This window comes from Eulemur rufifrons, chromosome 29 (genome assembly GCF_041146395.1).
Source record: "Eulemur rufifrons isolate Redbay chromosome 29, OSU_ERuf_1, whole genome shotgun sequence".
Lineage (NCBI taxonomy): Eukaryota > Metazoa > Chordata > Mammalia > Primates > Lemuridae > Eulemur > Eulemur rufifrons.
The window spans coordinates 100,311,476-100,330,109 of record NC_091011.1 but is presented as its reverse complement, the minus strand read 5'-3'; the positions used below and the strand labels follow the sequence as shown (position 1 = coordinate 100,330,109).

The 18,634-nt window shown below is 52.2% G+C and overlaps 1 protein-coding gene across 1 annotated transcript in view; it reads left to right on the top strand.

Moving 5' to 3' along the window:
• The window catches only part of NCAPG2 (non-SMC condensin II complex subunit G2), a 56,519-nt gene extending 38,288 nt beyond the window's left edge, over positions 1-18,231 (top strand). Inside the window, exons 25-29 of the mRNA XM_069462719.1 lie at positions 964-1,104; positions 3,756-3,859; positions 4,575-4,675; positions 5,961-6,060; positions 17,891-18,231. Of these exons, the coding sequence (XP_069318820.1) occupies positions 964-1,104; positions 3,756-3,859; positions 4,575-4,675; positions 5,961-6,060; positions 17,891-17,942 (498 nt within the window). The 3' untranslated portion in view covers positions 17,943-18,231. The remainder of the gene's footprint in view (positions 1-963; positions 1,105-3,755; positions 3,860-4,574; positions 4,676-5,960; positions 6,061-17,890) is intronic.
• Positions 18,232-18,634: the final 403 nt, after the last annotated feature.

Here is an 18,634-nt window from a genome sequence, read left to right as displayed (position 1 = left end):
CCGGCAGGACAGGAAGCAGAGAGAGGACTGGTTGCTGTAGGCCTTGAGTGCTCAATGATTGCTTCACAGAATTTTCCAAATAAAGCACACTTACGCCGATGTTAGTTTTGAGTATTTGTGGAGTGACAGAGGCCTTGTCCAGGCGAAATGCTAGCTGCTGTCGTGGGCTGCGCTCCCACTGTGCGTGGCCCTCCCTGTGGTCCCCTGTGCGCTGCGAACTCATGTGAAGGGAGAGTGTATGACCGAGTCACGCAGAAAACCCGTGTCCAGATTGGCTTTGCTCCTGGAAAGGGCACGGGGCCGTCTCCTGACAAGCTCGTGCTGCTCTCAGAGGCCATTTTTTTCCCAAGTAGTGGTTTAAAAATATCAACAAGCTATTATTTTTTAATGATTTAAAGAATTGCTTAAATGGGAGGCCGTTTATGAAATATTGAAGACTTTCGGTTTTACTCTGTCCTTAGCTGATGGGGATAATTGATGGTTATTGTCCATATTTCTTCTAGTCTAGTTCAATTCGAATTAATTTAAAATGTTCCTGTTTTTGATGAGTTGTTTCAAGTGTCTGTGATCTGTTTACATAATTGGTGCTAAAACCTTTAATTTTCCCACGAAACCTTTCCTGGGCGGCCGGGTGGCGCCTGCGGCTGGTGCCCTGCCCGGCGTCCTTGACGTCTGCCCTCCCGCCCGCCCTCCTCCCGAGGCCCGTGTTCCGGAGGGTTTTTCCTGGCTTTGGGGGAAGGACGGTCACAACTGCGGCTCCCTGTGGGCTCTGGTCCCGCTGTCCTCTGTGGGCCCTGGTGCTGGAGAGGCTGAGTCGGCAGCAGGGAGGCCGCAGCGGGCGCTGGCAGTGCACCCGGACCTGGGAGGGCAGCAGGAATACTGACCGCGGAGTGTCTTTTTGGCTTGTTTTAAAAACCATGATATTTTAGCTCTGCTAAAAGTGACTGATGTGCTTCCTTGTAGCTCCTGCATTCTGTCCAGACTCCTCTTCATGAATTCGTCACCGCTGTTCAGTCCTGGCACACGGACACTGCCGTGCACCGGGGTGTGCTCTCCACGCTGATTGCGGGACCCGTGGTCGAGATAAGCCACCAGCTGCGGAAGGTGACGTGCACAGATCTTGAAACCGCGGTGTCTCCTTTGACCCTACCAGCTGCTGTTTCTAGTAGCACGTTTTTACGTTTTTCAAACTATTTTCTAAGAACTCAAACCTGAGTGAGTGGTACACTTTCCTAGCAGCTATACCTCACGTTATCAGCCTTGATGAAGGGGGACTAGTCCTCACCCTTGATCATTTCTCTTGCTCTGTTTTAGAGGTTCATGTGGGCTGATGCTTTCTTAAGGTCCTTCTCCCCCGAGGAGACGGGAGCGGTGGCGGCCGTGGTGAGCAGAGCGCCGACCATGCTGGGCTGTGCCGCTGTGGAGGGTTGAGTCGTTAGTGTTACTGGTCCTCCCTGCTTTCCATTTCTGAGCATGGGAAATTCAAACTTCCAGTATCAGTTTAGACAGATAATTTCTTCCTTGCTACTGTTTTATTTTCCTTCTGGTAGGTATAGATGACTGGAAGATAATTATTAATGCAGAAATTATTAAAGATTGTCATAATCAGGATGATGATTCAAGCTGACGCAGAAAGTGATGTTTCCCCAGGTGGAACATTCGAGGTGTTTTCTTGCTCCTTCCCCAGAGATACAGCCGAGTGTGGGCCTGGGGCGGTGGCTGGAGAAGATAGTAGAAACCAGGACTGGCTTTCTTGGTAGGAAAAGATGAAATATGACGGAATAACAGAATTATATGCCCTTAGATATAAATTATGAGTTTTGTAATATAAAAGTACAACTAATAAAATGTTGACTAAATTCTAAAACATTAAATAGAATTTAAGGCCCTCCTTTAAGCTTGAAGGGAGCTCATTGGTTCAGGAAAGTAATTACTCGATCATACATGGAATAAAAACCCGCCGTGTCTGTTCCGGCGAGCCACGTGGCGAACAGTCACCGGTGGTTGGTGGCCGAGGGGCAGCCCTGCCGGTGGAGGTCTGTGCCGTCGGCCGGTTTCCTGTGGCTGCCTTTGTGCCATGACAGAGGAGTTGGCTGAGTGGTTATGACGGAAGGTGTCGCAACTCTGCCTGCAAAGCGGAAATATTTACTGTTTTCTACCTTGCAGAAAAAGTTTGCTGACCTCTGTTCTGTTTCCTCACCAATGTGTCCCTTGTTCCAGCTGTGATTGTGGCTTTGTCTCTTTTTTCACTAATTCTTTCAATTTTCTTGGATTTGGGAGCTTTGTTGTTGGGTCCACACACGTGTAAGATGTGTGTCTTTTGATGAAACGACTGCCGCGTTGTCACGAAGTTCTCTCTGTCTCCCGTGACACTCCCATCCTGAAGTCTGCTGTGGCACTTTCTTGCCGAGCCAGCTGTCTCGTGCGTCATGTTTGCACAGCAAATCTTTCCTAATCCTTTTACTTGTAACTTTTCTTTATTTTTAAGGTGTGTTTCTGGTGAACACCACATGGGTGGGGTTTAAAAATCCATCGTGGTGATCTCTGCCTTTTGCTCGGGGTGGCTGTGGCCGTGTGACCGGGGGAGATGTTGACAGGCGGGGACAGCCGGGGTCCGGGCCGGCGTGCGGAGTCTCCGTTCACCGCCAGCTCGTCCGTCGGTCGCTCTGCCTTTCTGCCCCTGCTGCCGGTCTCCGGCGAGCTAAGTGCTGTCGCTGTTCCATCTCGTCTCCTCCGCCGGCTTGTACGTTATCCTTGCTGTAACGTGCCAGTGTTTCCCGAGAGTTCAGTGTGCACGCGTGACTCACCACAGTCACTGTCAGGAGCGACGCTTGTCGTGTGCACGCGGGAGCCTCGCGGCTGTGCTCTCCTTCCCCGGTGCTGCTGTGTGTTTTACTCCTATTTAGGCTAAAAATCTCTAGATAGACTAATTATTTTTATGTTAACCCGTCAGTGGTCTTTTCTCTCACAGTATAAGAAGTGCGTTTACATGTATTTTAAGATACGGAGCATCTTAATGAGAAAAGGTGCTATTCCACATGTGATGACTGACGTCAGCATCCAGATCTGTGCTGTGACCCTAGCAGGGCTGTGGGACAGCGCTGGAAGTGCGGCTGGTCCCTCCTCCGTGACGTCCCTGGCTGTCTAAAAGCCAGGATCGGGCAAAAGACGGTGGCGGGGACGCACACGGGTGGGTGGCCTCACTCGCGCCTCAGCTGCTGCCGGGAGAAGGCGGCCTGAGCCGCGCCTGGAGCAGGCGGCCTGGGCAGGGGCTCCCCACGCGACTTGCTGGCAGAGGCGCGTTCTTGGCGGCTCCAGGCTAGTGGTGCTTCTCTGCGGCATTTTGCCTCTGTCCCTCCAGGGGACACTGGCGATGTCTGCGAACGTTGAGGGTTGTCCCGGCTGGCGGGGGCCTGGGATGGTGCTGCCCACCCCGCAGTGCGCGGCCCAGCCCCCACAGGAAGGGTCCTGTCCAAATGGCCAGCGTGCCGCCCAGAGACACACGTTTGCTGTGGACGGTGACAAATGAAAGACTATTTGACAAAAGGGCTGTCGAGTGACATGTCTTTTTTCTTTATTGCTGTCTCACAGAATAAGACACGTCATTATTGTACACATTTCAGCAGTTAGGAAAGGTAATTCTTTTGAACTTCTGGAAAGCTTTTCTCAGGTGTTAAAGCAAACCCGAAGTGACGTAAAGCAAGTAATTAGCCCAGTCTCGGTTTGTACCTTCCTGATCTGGAACTTTCTTTCAGGTTTCTGATGTAGAAGCACTCACCCCTCCAGAGCGTCTGTCTGACCTCCCGCCGTTCTCGAGGTGTCTGATAGGCATGGTCATGAAGTCCCCCGGCGTGGTCAGGTAACCGCCGTGCGTGAGCCCCACCTGCTGCTGCTGTCCTCTCGCATTGTCAAAGGTGCATTGTCTTCTAGGATTTTCTCTGTCAGTGATTGAAGATGTTTGCACTAAACTTAAACAAAGAAAAATTCTACCTTTAAAGTTAGAACGTTAAAGTGTGTGCACTTGAATAGTTTTTGGTTACGCCTGTCAAACTATAATTCAGTGAAGGGAGAAACACCAAGTGTTAACGTGGTGTTTCACGATACCTGTGTGTGTGAACACGGTACTTCTCGGGGCAGACGGCAGTGTTGCTTCCACCCAGCGCACAGCTGCCCGAGTGTCGCCGGACCCCGGTTCCGGGTTTGTTGCGGCGCACGGGGACTGACAGAGGGAATAGCTTTGGTAGTAGACACGTTTAAAGAAAACTTTCAAAAGTACCATCTTTAGCAGCCACAAATTATCCTTCAACACACATGAAATCTTTCTCGTGTGCGTCGAGGGCACACGGGGCGGCCCTTTCACGTGCCCCGCACTCCTGTTCTCCCGCCAGCAGCGTCCGTGGCTCGGCGCCTGCCCTGTGTGATTCGCACACGTCAGTGCGGGGGACGGGCGAGCCCCGCCAGGTCTGTTGCCTGAGAGCTGGACTTCGTGGTTCTTGGTGGGCTTGGCTGTGTCTGTTTTCTTACAGAGCATCAGAGTCTAGACTGTGCAGTGTGGTGTGTGTTTTTTTTTACAGGTCATTTTTGGAAGAGCTAAGGGTGTGTGTGATGTCCGACGACATAGAAGGAATCGTGTGCCTCACCGCTGTCGTGCACATCATTTTGGTAATTAATAAAGGTCGGTCACGTTCGCCTGTCGCCTGGGTGGGGCTGGGTGCACCTCCCACGCGTGGTTAGGGGCGTTTGGGAACGGCCGTTGCTGGCCCTGCTTCCCACAGCTCCCTGGACAGGGCGCTGCCCCCGGGGCCTCCCTCCTCAGCTTGCCCTGTGCACGGGATGCGCTTCCTGTCCACCTTTCACCTTTGCCACGCGACGGTTAAAGTATTCCTCTCTCTGCCTCAGAGTTGAGTTTCTCTTGGTTTGTCATGTATCACCTATATGGTTTTTTTTTTTTTTTATTTTTTGAGACAGTCTCACTCTTTTCCCCGGGCTAGAGTGCCATGGTGTCAGCCTCGCTCACAGCAACCTCAAACTCCTGGGCTCAAGCCATCCTCCTGCCTCAGCCTCCCAGAGTGCTAGGATTACAGGCGTGAGCCACCACGCCTGGCCTTGCCTATATGTTAAAATCTGAATTTATTTTTGTTGATGATGGACGGTTTGATGTTGCTATTTAGTCTGCCTACTGGTTCTCTTTTTATTTATTTTTGAGACAAGTTTTTGCTCTGTCTCCCAGGCTGGAGTGCAGTGGTGTCATCATAGCTCACTGCAGCCTCCGACTCCTGGGCTCAAGCCATCCTCCTGCCTCAGCCTCCTGAGTAGCTGGGACTACAGGCATGCGCCACCGTGCCTGGCTAATTTTTTTATTTTTTAGTAGAGATGGGTTCTCACTCTTGCTCAGGCTGGTCTTGAACTCCTGGCCTCAAGCAGTCCTCCCACCTTGGCCTCCCAAAGTGCTGGGGTTACAGGCGTGAGCCACTGCGCCTGACTGATGATAATACTTTTCCACTAGTTTGACCCAAGTTGGGCATCAGAACAGACTTCCCTAAAGGCCTCCCTGAGGGGAGATCACAGAGTGAGGGGCTTCTCCACACGAAGGGGTGGGGGTGGGGCTGGATGCTGATCAGTGCCTGGCACTTAGTAGGTCCTCAAGTATCTGTGAAGTTTAAACTGGGGACTGACCCTGAAATGTCGTTGTCATTCCTGGTGGAGGCGCTTGTGAGCTGGACAGCATGGACAGCAGCTGCCCCAAGGGCCCAGTGGGGCCCACAGCTAGCCAGCTGCTTTCGTAAAGGTGTGAGCTTTGTGACAGCCCCGTGAAGGGACGTTCACCGTCCTGCAGGGCAGTAAAGGGGTCACCTAAAAGGGAAGGAAGAGGAAGCTCAGCTTTTGGAAAAAGCTGCCCGCGTGCATGGTGTGTGGTGATGTGAACGTCTTTTCTCTGGCTTTCATTATATGCTTCCTAGGTAAACACAGAAGTTCAAAGGTGAAGGAGGTTGCAGCTACAGTTCACAGAAAGCTGAAGACGTTCATGGAAATCACCTTGGAAGAGGACAGCATTGAAAGGTAAAGCACGAGGGGGACTCCGGATGGGACGATTGGGACACTGCTGGCCGCTCTCTGGGTGCACGTGAGGTCGTGTTTCCGTTTGCTTACAGCCAGGCGGTCACCGGACAGGGCACTGTCTGGATGGAAATGTTGCTGTCAAAGCCCTTTGAGCTTGCGTCTAATTTACTTATAATCCTGCCTTCCAGAAAACCCATGACGTGCAAAATCCTGCTGTAGAAAAATGAGGGCATATAAACTGAGGTTATGTGGTTTTAGAAGTAGACATTATTTTTGGTGGTGGTTGCATTTTTGAGACCAGGGGCGTTTCCTGAGAATAGGCACCCAGGGTACAGACGTCCACGCTGCGGACAGGCACCCAGGGTTCAGACGTCCCCGCTGCGGACAGGCACCCAGGGTTCAGACGTCCACGCTGCGGACAGGCACCCAGGGTTCAGACGTCCCCGCTGCGGACAGGCACCCAGGGTTCAGACGTCCCCGCTGCGGACAGGCACCCAGGGTACAGACGTCCACGCTGCGGACAGGCACCCAGGGTACAGACGTCCCCGCTGCGGACAGGCACCCAGGGTTCAGACGTCCACGCTGCGGACAGGCACCCAGGGTTCAGACGTCCCCGCTGCGGACAGGCACCCAGGGTACAGACGTCCACGCTGCGGACAGGCACCCAGGGTACAGACGTCCCCGCTGCGGACAGGCACCCAGGGTTCAGACGTCCCCGCTGCGGACAGGCACCCAGGGTTCAGACGTCCCCGCTGCGGACAGGCACCCAGGGTTCAGACGTCCACGCTGCGGCTGTGACAGCTCCTGGCTGACTTTCCGGGCGGGACTCGCTGCCACGAGCTGTCCTGGCCTGCTCTGCCTGTTCCCGCAGACTCTGCCATGAATGTGTGTGGCTTTTGGATCGGCCACAAAAACAGTGTCTTCCTACTGTTTTAGGAGCCCCAAAGGTGAGTGTGACAGAGCTCTGTGCTGGGTGGTCCAGGTTTTGATGTGCCTGGGAAACAAACCACTCCTGTGGAGAAAGGCTTTCAAAATCCTAAGTTGCTAATTTATGAATAAACTTCCAACATGTAGCTTTTTATACACTAGACTTGTCGTAGGCACAAATACTGTTAGTGTTCACTTTAATACCTCAATTCCCACGTTTATTTGTGAACCTGACTTTCTAGTAAAGTGAGCATTAAGGGTAGAGAATGAGGTTGGCAAATGGATTTGAGAACCGGGCTGGTACAGTTAACTGAAGGGTTACTGCATACGTTCCTGTCCTGGTATCCTGATTTTAATCACCGTTTTCAGAGAAGTGAGATCTTGTTATCAATAGCTTATCTGGAAGCTCCTAATAAAAATGAAGTAACAAGACTTAGTTTCTCAAAACATTTTAGATTTTTAAAACACTTGGTTAGTCTTTTTCCAGTTGTTAGGGGCTTTGGCAACATACATGTGATATTTTAACTTCAGCCCACATCACAGGCAAGTACCTGGGTGGCTCAGGTGTGAATGTGCGTTTGTTCAGCTGAGGGAAGCCACCAGGCCACCGTGGTGTCAGCACAGCAAGGCTCCTGCTGTCTGCCCGCTCGTGGCTGTGCCCCAGTGGCTGTGCAGCCGTGTCCCGTTGTGCCGCCTCCTGTGGCTGCCCCGATGTCCCCGGCACCCTCACCACAGCCCCAGAGTCTCTGTCCCACCCCAGTAGGAAGAGGCCTCTCTGTGAGATCCACACGGGGCCCTAAGTGCACTGGCGGGAGAGGAAGAGGCAGAGGGTTGCAGGGCAGGTGGACTGGGTCCAGCAGGAAAGCAGCAGGGCCGGCCTGCCCGACGGCTGCAGGCTGCTGGGGGAAGGGCTCCCGCCCCCGGGCCCGGGCCCCTGCATCTGTGCGTACAGGCACTTTGCCCGTGTGGGCCAGGGGTTTAGCGAGGCCCTGTCACTCCTCACCCCGCACGGCTTTCTGTTGCTTCTTTAAGTATAAATAAACATGATACAGTCGTGTGTCACTTAACCACGGGGACACAGTCCGAGAGGTGCATCATTAGGCCATGTGTCGTCGTGTGAGCATCACGGAGTGCGCGTGCGCAGGCTCGGGTGGCACAGCCCGTTGCTCCCGGGCAAACCTGTGCAGCAGGCGACTACTGAGTCCTGCAGGCAGGAGTATCGCCACGGCAGGTGTGTGTGTATCCACGCTGCCTGGTCACGGGAAGGTACAGTAGAAATCCATTATAAAGATAACACGTGGCGGACCTGTCTAGGGCACTTGCCACGAATGGAGCCTGGCAGGCCTAGGACACTATTGTGTGCTGTTTTAGACTATAAACACTGTATATGTAGGCCACAGGAAATTCATTAAATATCCTTCAGCTGGGCTTGGTGGCTCACGCCTGTAACCCGAAGATTCTCAGAGGCTGAGGCAGGAGGATCGCTTCAGGCCAGGAGTTTGAGACCAGCCTGGGCAAATTAGGGAGACCCTGTCTCTACAAAAAATACAAAAACTAGCCTGGCGTGGTGGTGTATACCTGGCATTCCATCTACTTGGGAGGCTGAGGCAAGAGGATCACATGAGCCCAGGAGTTTGAGGCTGCTGTGAGCTGTGATGAGGCCAGTGCTCTCCAGGTTGGGTAACAGAGTGAGACCCTGTCTCAAAACAAAAACAAAAACAGAAAAACCCCACAAAAAACAAATGGAATAGATTGTATTAGTATATTTGCTAATACTGAACATCCTTGCATTGTTAGGCTATCTTAGTGTTTTGTCAGACAATTTTTTAGAGCTGTTTTAGTTCACAGCAAACTTGAGAGGAAGGTACAGAGATTCCCATGTGCTCCCTGCCCCCACACGCAGCCTCCCCATCAGCATCCCGCCAGAGCAGGGCCTTTGTCACAGCTGGCGAAGCTAGATTGTCCCGTGATTATCACCAAAGGGCCACAGTTCACATCAGAATTCACTCTGGTGTCATACTTTGGGCTGGGGAACCTGTGGCTTAGGGGCCACATGTGGCCTCTGGATCCTTGAATGCGGCCTTTGGACTGAATCCAAATTTTACAGAACAAATCCTTTCAATAACAGGGTTTGTCCTGTGAGGTTTGGATTTGCTCAAGGGGCCCCACTCGGGGATCTGCAGGTTCACGCACCCAGCGTTGCAGGATTGCACAGAGCGGTCTCGCTGCCCTGTGCTCTGCCTGGTCCTCCCTCCCTCCCCCAGTCCCAGCAACCAGTGATCATTTTACTGTCTCCGTAGTTCTTCCTTTTCTGGAAAGCCAGAGAGTCGGGAGCACACGGGACACAGCCTTTTCAGCCTGGCTTCTCACCCCGCAGTGCACGTGAGGCTCCTCCCTGACCTGGCCCGGCCCAGGACCGGTTTCTTCTCAGCACTGGACAGTATCCCTTCACCTGCTGTGTCAGTTGGGACCGTCCGGGCCAACAGAACCTGTCCCGTCTGCGTAGAGATGCAGGGGGGCTTCCTGTGGGCCCTGACGCCCCACGGCAGAGCTGAGGGGCAAGTCGGCCGTCTGCGCAGCAAAGCCAGGTGCTGGCGGTGAGGGAAGCCTGAGGCTGGTGGCCTGAGAACCCGTCTCACAGCCTGTAATTGGTATTCCAGAAGTTTTCTTGCTGATCCTTTCACGTTTTTTACACAGATAATCATGTCATCTGTGAATAAAGATAGTTTTGTTTCCTTCTTTGCAATCGGTACACCCTGTTTCCGTTCCTTGTCTTACTGTGTCAGTGAGGACTGTCACCACAGTGTGACGGGACGTTCTTGCCTTGTGCCTGATCTATGGGAAAACTTCCAGTTTCTCAGTTATGTATGATGTTAGCTGTAGGTTTTTTTGTAAATATTGTTTATCATCTTGAGAAAATTTCTCTCTGTTTTTAGCTTGCTGGGAGTTTTTGTCATGAGTGGGTGTTAGATTTTGCCAAATACTTTTTTTGCTGCTACAGATATAATCATGTGATTTTTCTCCTTTAGCCTCTTGATTTGATTGATTACGTCAGTTGATTTCAAGTGTTGAACCAGCCTTGTGTACCTGGGGAAATCCTGCTTGGTTGTGGGTATGCAATTATGTTTCTCCATTGTTGAATATAATTTGGTAGTAATTTTGTTGGATTCAATTTGGTAACAGTGGTGTTGAGGAATTTTGTATCTATGTTCATGAGAGGTCATCGGTCTGTAGTTTCTTTTGTTGTAATATTTTTGTCTGGTTTGGTATTAGGGGCATGCTGGCCCCATAGAATTAATTAGGAAGTGTTCCCTCTGCTTCTGTCCTCTGAAAGAGATGATAGAAAATTGGGTATAAAGTAATTTGTAAATGTTTGGTAGAATTCACCTGTGACTCCCCTGGGCCTTGTGCTTTCGGTTTTGGATTAATTATTAATCCAATTTCTTTAGTAGATGTAGGAGTATTTATAGACTACTACTTCTTGCGTAAGTTTTAACAGATTGTGTCTTCCAAGGAATTGGTCCACGGTGTCGTCTGGGTTGTCAGATTTCTGGGTGTGGAGTTGTGCGTGGTCCCTGGGTATCCGTCCAACACCGTGGGGTCTGCAGCGATGCCCCCTCTCTCATCTTTCATTTCTGATATTAGTAATTTGTGTTCTTTTTCTTTTTTTCTTAGTTGGACTGGCTAGAGGTTTATCAGTCTTTGTTGGTACTTTCAGAGAATCAGCTTTTGGTTTCATTGATTTTTGTGTATTCATTTTCTGTTTTCAACTGCATATTTAGTCTCCAACTACATTAGTAGATTCATCTAGTTCTCTTTGTAGTTCTATCAGTGTTTGCCTCATGTAGTTTGATGCTCCGTAATTAGGCACACACACATTGAGGGTTGTGTCTTTTCTTAAAGGTATGAAATTGACCTTTTTATCATTATATAATATCCTTCTTTATCTCAGACAACTCTCCTTTCTGTGAATTCTGCTCTGAAATTAATATGACTGCCTCCCGCTTCATTTTGATTAGTGTTATCATGGTTTGTCTTTATTCATCCATTTATTTATTTTTTTCCCAGTAGACGGGGTCTCACTATGTTGCCCAGTCTGGCATTGAACTCCTGGGCTCAAGTGATCCTCCTGAGAGACTGGGACTGCAGGTGGCGCCACTGTGCCCAGCTCATTCACTTTTAATCTATAGGTGTCTTCATGTTTGAAGTGGGTTCCTTGTAGACGACATAGTAACACACAGTTGGGTCTTGTGCATTGATTCTCTTTGACAGTCTCTGTCTTGTGTTGTTGCATTTAGACCATTCACGTTCAAAGTGATTATTGATACAGCTGGATTAACATCTGCCGTATTTTTACTGTTTTCTGTTGGCCTTGTTTGCTCCTCTTTTTGTCTTCCACTCTTTTTCTGTCTTTTGTAGTTTTAATGGAGCATTTTATATGCTCCATTTTATATGATTTTACATGATTCCATTTTCTCTGCTTTCCTGGCATATCATTATACCTTTTTTTTTTTTTTAAAACCTTTTTTAGTGGCTGTCCTAGAATTACCATATTTGCATTTACGATTAACCAAGTTCATGCTCAGGCAGCTGCCACTTCCCTGAGGTGAGTCCCTTACGGCAATCTCTGGCCCCTGGTGTCACTGCCTTCCTTTATGTCCCCTATTTGTGAGCACACTAAGCACATACGTACACGGGAGCGTGCGTGAATACATGGTTGCTGTTATCTTGAACAGACTGCTGTGTGTAAGGTAGATGAAGCATAGAAAAGTAAGAGTGAAAGTTCCATTGACCTTATCTCCTCCTCCTCCTCCCCTGTGCCACCTCTCTGCAGATGCCAGAACCCGACCTGTTACTTTCCTTTTTGCTGAAGAACTTCTTTTAATATTTCTTGCAAGATTGGTCTACTGGCAACACATTCCCACAATTTTTGTTTTTCTGAGAAAGTCTTTATTTCTCCTTCACGTGTGAAGGAAATTTCCCAGGACACACAACGTCAGCTTGGTGGTTTTTTTTCTCAACACCTTCAATGTCTTACTGCACTCTTCTTGCCTGTGTGGTGTCTGAGAACTGGGTGTAATTCTTATCTTTGCTTCTCAGTAGATAATTTTTCTCTGACTTCTTTCAGGACTTTTTTCTTTATCTGTGATTTTCTGTAGTTTGAAGCTGTCTTGGGGGCGTTTATCCTGCTTTGTGTTCTCAGAGGTTCCTATATCAGTGGTTTAGCATCTGACCCTAATTTGGAGAGATTCTCAGTCATTATTGTCTGAAATATTTCTTCTCTTCCTTTGTCTCTTCTCCTCCTTAAATTCTCATTATGTGTGTGTCACACTTTTTGTATTTGTCCCACAGTTCTTGGATATTTTGTTATTTTTTTCTTTTAGTCTTTGTTCTCTTTGCTTTTCAGTTTTGGAGGTTTCTGCTGAGATGCTCTAAAGTTCAGAGTTCTTTTTCTGATCTGCGTCCAGTCTCCTAATAAGCCCATCAAAGGCATTCTTCATTCTTGTTGCGGTGTTTTTTATCTCTAGCATTTATTTTTTTTCCCAAGAAGCAGGAGCGGTTGCCACCTGCCTGCTTGTATCGTCCGTCTGTCCTCGCACGTCTGCTCGCCCCTTGCAGCCCTGGCGTGCTAACCACGGTCGTTTTAAATTCCTGCCTGGTGGGTTCACGGCTGAAACTGCTGCTTGTTGTCTTGCCGGCGCGCGTGCCGCCTGTTCGTGCGCCCCCCTCGAGCGGCGGCTGTGCCGGGGGACGGGCCTCCCTTCGGTGGGGGGGGGGCGTGGGGCCGGCGTCTCCCGGAGCCGGGCCCTGGATGGATGTCACTCCCGCCACCTGGAGGGCTGCCAGCGGGTGTCCCTTCCCCAGGTCAGGTGGTCCTGACGGCAGGCTGGGCTCTGGCGAAGCCCCTCCCGAGGGCGGCCTCACAGGGACGGGCGGGGACGGCGCTCCCTGCGTGACGTTCCTCGTCCCTCCAGCAGGAAGCCCATGGGCCGTTCCTCCGACGTTGAGCGCCAGGTCTTGACTCTGCGTCTGTTCCAAGCCTCCGCGGTCCGTCGCTTGCGGTTCGGGTTTCCCGCCGGGCACTGGTTCCCGGGAGGCCTCTGTGCCGTGGACGTGGCCCCGGGGCCGGGAGGTCTCTGTGTCGTGGACGTGGCCCCGGGGCCGGGAGGTCTCTGTGCCGTGGACGTGGCCCCGGGGCCGGGAGGTCTCTGTGCCGTGGACGTGGCCCCGCGGCGAGGAGGCCTCTGTGCCGTGGACGTGGCCCCGCGGCGAGGAGGCCTCTGTGCCGTGGACGTAGCCCCGGGGCCGGGAGGTCTCTGTGCCGTGGACGTGGCCCCCGGGGCGGGGAGGCCTCTGTGCCGTGGACGTGGCCCCGGGGCCGGGAGGTCTCTGTGCCGTGGACGTGGCCCCGGGGCCGGGAGGTCTCTGTGCCGTGGACGTGGCCCCGGGGCCGGGAGGTCTCTGTGCCGTGGACGTGGCCCTGGGGCGGGGAGGCCTCTCTGCTGTGGACGTGGCCACGGAGCCGGGAGGTCTCTGTGCTGTGGGTGGCCCCCGGCGGCTCTGTCGTGGGACTCGTGCCCGGGCCTGCGGTCGGAGCGGCGACGTCCGGGCTCCTCGCGGCCGAGCGGAAGCTGCGCCACGGTGCGGCGAGTGTCCGGCCGGTCCCCGCGCGTTCCCCTGCGCCATGTCACGAGGTCGTGTCGCTGGTTCGGCTCGTCGTGGAGCGGGCCGCGGCGGTCCTGCGCTCTCCGAGTCCTTCGTGCCGCCGGTTTCGTCTGAGTTCCAGTCACTGCCTGAATCCTGTGAAACTGTGCGCCGACCTAGATCTTACACCGTGTTGGCCGCGGTGGCTCCGGGATGGCGGCGGGCGCCCGTGCGTTTCTCACGCGGGCGTCGGGGTTTCCCTGACGCGAGGGTGAAGGGCCGGGGTCGCACACGCACGAACGCCCACCGCCAGTCCGCGACGCCTCGGGCCTGTGGAGGATGTCGCAGGGTGTCGCCCGCCCGCTCGCGACAGGCCGCGAGTCGTGCCAGTTGCGTTGAGGGGAAGGAAGTGGAGAGAACTCAGAACTCGCTGCGGAAACGAAATGGGGTGTGACTTTTTTCTCCCGTTTCCGCGCCTGCGCGCCCTGCGCCCTGCGCCAACCGCGGTGGAAACAGGCTTCCCTTGGGGAGCGTCGGGAGGGAACCGGGAGAACTGGCGTCTTCCTCAAACGAGCAGGGGGCGAACTGCGGAGAAACCAGCGTCCCCACAAAAAGTGAATCTGACAAACGGATGACACAAGAAGCAGTCTAATGGAAGACAGACAACTAAGATCTAAGACTATTTTTAAGTATCGATTTAACGTTGGACATCAAGGCAAGTAAACATCGTTACGACCTGGGAACCCCTTGCTGCGGTTGATATTTTGGGCAACGGGGCACTAACTGAGGCGTGAACGCCTTCGTACCAGCTAAGGTGGTTCTCTCTCCGGCGGGGTCGCCGTCTGGCCTGTGGGTGCTGCCCGAGGCCCGCGTCGCGGTGGCGTTTACTGCCCCGCCCGGCGCAGCTGCGGCAAATCCGACCCGCCGTCTCGGCGACAGCCACGTGCGGGCGCCGGTGCGCTGGTGTGTCTCAGTGTCAAGCATATGGAATTTGTTCCTTTCGTGCACAGTGCGAAGATAGTGATAAATCTATAACTCGAAATTATGGAAGTATGAATATTTAAGGGTCGTACCACCTCATGAATTTTTCCCATCGAGTGAACTGTAATCGTATTGAACGCAGATTACGCACCAATCACAATTGGGCCTCTGTGCAGGCAGCTCTAACGTGAGGTGACGTGGTCCCTGCCATGCGGTGTCTCTGACAGTGAGGTGACATGGTCCCCAACATCTACCCTTGTCACAGGGCCTGCAGGGAGAGGAGCATTTTCTGGAAAGTGGCCACGTGCTGATGAATGAAAGCCAGTTATGCAATTTGACCCGTCCTTTCACAGAATGAATTTGATGTGGCAGCACGTTTCTGTCATTAGTACCCAGTGGAACTTGGTGTGGATAATTAAGACCATTCACAAGCCGCTCTTTATAAATACATACATTGTCTTTTGATCTTATTGATTGTTTTTCTTGGAGAAGTGATTCTGCCCTTCCTGTGGCTGTGGTCACCGCACGTGATCCTGCCCTGGCGCAGACGGTGCGAGTGAGGGGCTGACATCTGAGTCCTCGTGGTGGGCATACTTTGCGGGCTTTAGGGTTGCGGTGCACGTGCGCGTGTGCGGAGAGCCCTGGCCTGTCCTTCCGGCTCTGGAATTCCGTGTTTTCTTCATTCTGTTCTTCAGTAGTCGTTGGTCCTCTGGCTTGCACGGCGCCTTCCACCGTGGTCCGGCAGTCAGAGATGTGCAGCCTGGCTTCCAGCCCCGAGCAGTCAGCTGTGTGCTGCTTGCATTCGTCTGTGTCATCACTGTGGTCAGCGTGGGTGGCTGGCCGCTTACCGCCTGCCTGGTCGGTGCAGGCGCCCTCTGTATCTGTGGGCTCTACATTGTGGCTTCAACCAACCGGGGATTGAAAATACTCAAGGAAAAATGGATGGTCGCATCTGTACTGAGTACGTACAGACTGTCTCTGTCATTGCTCCTAAACGACAGCGTAACAGCTATTTGCATAGCATCGCATTGCATCAGGTGTCAGCGGTCGTCTAGAGACGATTTAAACATACTGGAGGCTGTTCGCGGCTGTCGGCAGATCGATCTTATGCTGCTTTGTATCCAGGACTCGAGCACCTATGGGTTTTGGCATCCACAGGGGTCCTGGGACCCTCCCTTGCAAACACCAAGGACTACCGTACTTTCGCCAAGATAACCACCGTAACATTTTTCTCTTAAGTATTTAAAAGTTATGCCTACATAAGGAGAAAATAATATTTTTAAGTAATTAAAAATCAATTTTAGATTTTGGAGAATTTCCACTCTGTCTCAACTCCACCATCAGTGCTTCTGATCTGGTGGGTGGGGGAACCTGGGATGTGGACAGAGCACTCTGGTCCCCTGGGATACCGGGACTTGGGATCTTGGGTGTGGACAGAGCACTCTCCTCCCCTGGGGGATGGGGGCTCAGGCAGGAGACCCTGTGGCAGGGGTCCAGTAGAAGCTGAGGGAGATTGGCCCTGGGAGGGCCCAGGGAGCTGACCCGGGGTGAGGTCTTCTCCACCACTGAGTCCGGGAGACCTGAAAGGGCTGTGGGCACCTTGTGTCACTTTAGGGCCAGGTGTCCTGGCTGCCACTGTGTGGCGGGCTCTGCACACCTGTGCCCTCCTGCCCACCTTCTCTGCATCCACTGTGTCCAGCTTGGCACAGACAGAAACAGCCGCGGGAAGGGGGGCCCAGCAGTTGGGAGGGGCGGGGAGAGCTGTGCTGTCAGCGTGGCCGGGTGGGCAAGCCAGACAGTGACGAGGGTCTTGGAAGACAGTCAGCTGCAGCCCCAGCGGCCAGTGTTAAGAGCAGGCCCTGCTGACGCCAGGTCCCAGTGATCTGAGGACCATGCTGGAGGGAGAGCCCAGGACAGGACATTAACGCCGAGGGGAGGTGACCAGGTGGAGCCGACTCAGGGGAGTTGGAGGCCTCATGTCAGGGAGAAGCAGAAGTTCGACAGATGACCAGAGAAGGTTCCCAGAGCTGAAGGAATGCATAATTTTAAAGATTCTCTTTCTCTTTTTTTTTCTTTCAATAATTCTGGATGGGATTGATGAAATCAAACCTAGATAATTCTGGATAAAATTCCTAAATTCCAGGGATAAAGAGAAGATACTAAAACTCCTAGGCATGTGCCGGCCAATGCGGGGAGTCTGCGCAGAGACGGGCCTGGGTGTAACGGGGTTCTGTAGACTTGGTGTAGAAACAGAATGTGAAATGCTGTTTTGTATTGGTTACTGGTTGATGTATTTTGGACATAATGGGTTAAAGAAAATGTACCAAGGTGAATTTCACCCTTTTTACAGTTCTTAATATGATTACTAGAAACTGTGAATCGACCACTTGATTCACATTTTCCTTAGGCTCTCGTGGGCAGGGCGGTCTCCACAGGGCAAGCTCCAGGTGGACACGCGTGTTCTCACGGGCACTGCTGGACATGAGAAGGCGATGGAATAACTGTCATCAGCTTAAAATCTAGTTGAGGTGTCATTCGGTGTGAAAAGGAGATATTTGTGTCTAAGAGGAAATCAGAGATTAGCTTATCCACGTCTCCTCTGGGAGGAGAGTGTGTTGGGACCATGTAGGTAGGGCTTATTGGATGATGAAAGCAGGGAAAAGGGGGAATTTTGCAAACATGTATTCAAATCTAAAAGGACAGTCCAGTAATGATGTTGAAATAAAATAGATGCCCTGCAAGGGAAACGCTAGTCTTGTTCTGGGAACAGAAATGCCTCGGCCTGGGTGGGGCCGGGAGTGGGGGTGGGGAAGCAGAGCCTTGCCTGGGGCAGGGGTGCAGCAGGGGTGGGGCAGGGGCGGGAAGGTGAGGCTTTTCTGAAGGTCTCAGTTTATCAGAGGTGCCAGGTAAACCTCATGGCAATAGACTGTCTTGGTGGGTAAAATAGTTTTGTGTGTGGCAGAGCAGCAGGCTGGGGTCGTGGGTGCCGGCAGGGAGAGCACGTCCCGCCCCATGAGGAAGAGTAGTCTGAGAGAGTCCCTGGCCCTGGCGCTGCTGGGTGGGCGCCGTTGCCGCAGGCCGCGTGGGGTGCCCAGGATCACGCCCTGGGGATTCTGACTCCGTTTTACCCGAGAAACTGTTAGTGGAATAAACTATTTCAGCTTTCTTCTTAGGCGCATCTGGTTGCAAACCATTTTTAGATTGTATTTTTGAAAATGCACACTTGGATAATTTGGGCACTTTTCTGTAGCTAAGTGTTTCTTTCTTTGTGTTTCAGATTTCTCTATGAGGTGTCAGCGAGAACTTTGGGAGAACTTCTGAATTCCTAACCAAGGCGGCGTCTCTAGATACACACAGGTTGAGAAGAGGCTCAGGCAGGGGGACGGCATATTTGTTTTCATTATGTTTTTAAGGTGGACGACCCATGTGAGGGAAGAGGTGGGACTTGAGGGGGTATGAGAAATCAGAGTCCTCTACTGTTTTTCCAGAGCCTCCGGGAATAATATATTTAACATAAAGGACCCCAGGTGTCACAATGAAATCCATGATGCAAAGGAAAAAAGGACTTTTTCCTAGCAAAACTGATTGTTTTTATAATGACTTTTATATATATAATATTGCTTGCAAACTGTGAGTAATAAAGCAATGACAACATCAATTTGTGTACTTTATTTAAAAATGTTAGCATGCGTTTCCCCCGAGGGACAAAGGCTGATGACTTCTTGGGTGTTGCCCCGTCTTGTGCCTGTGTCCTGCCGAGTTGTGCCGAGGGGCAGGTGCGGAGCCCGGGCGGTGTTGGGTGCTGCGCGGGACCCTTGGCACCTCGTTCTCATCTCCTGCTGCCTGAGCTGTATGCCAAGACGGACCTGTGGCCATGAGTGTGTGTAACACAGAAATCCAGTTCAGCCCGAAGGTGAACCACTCTGACTGTGCCCTTTCTGAGAGCTGTCACGGCGCCAGTGGTGCCTGCGTCCTCCTGCGCCGCCCTGCCTCGCCTCGCCCACTGCGGGGACTGACTGGC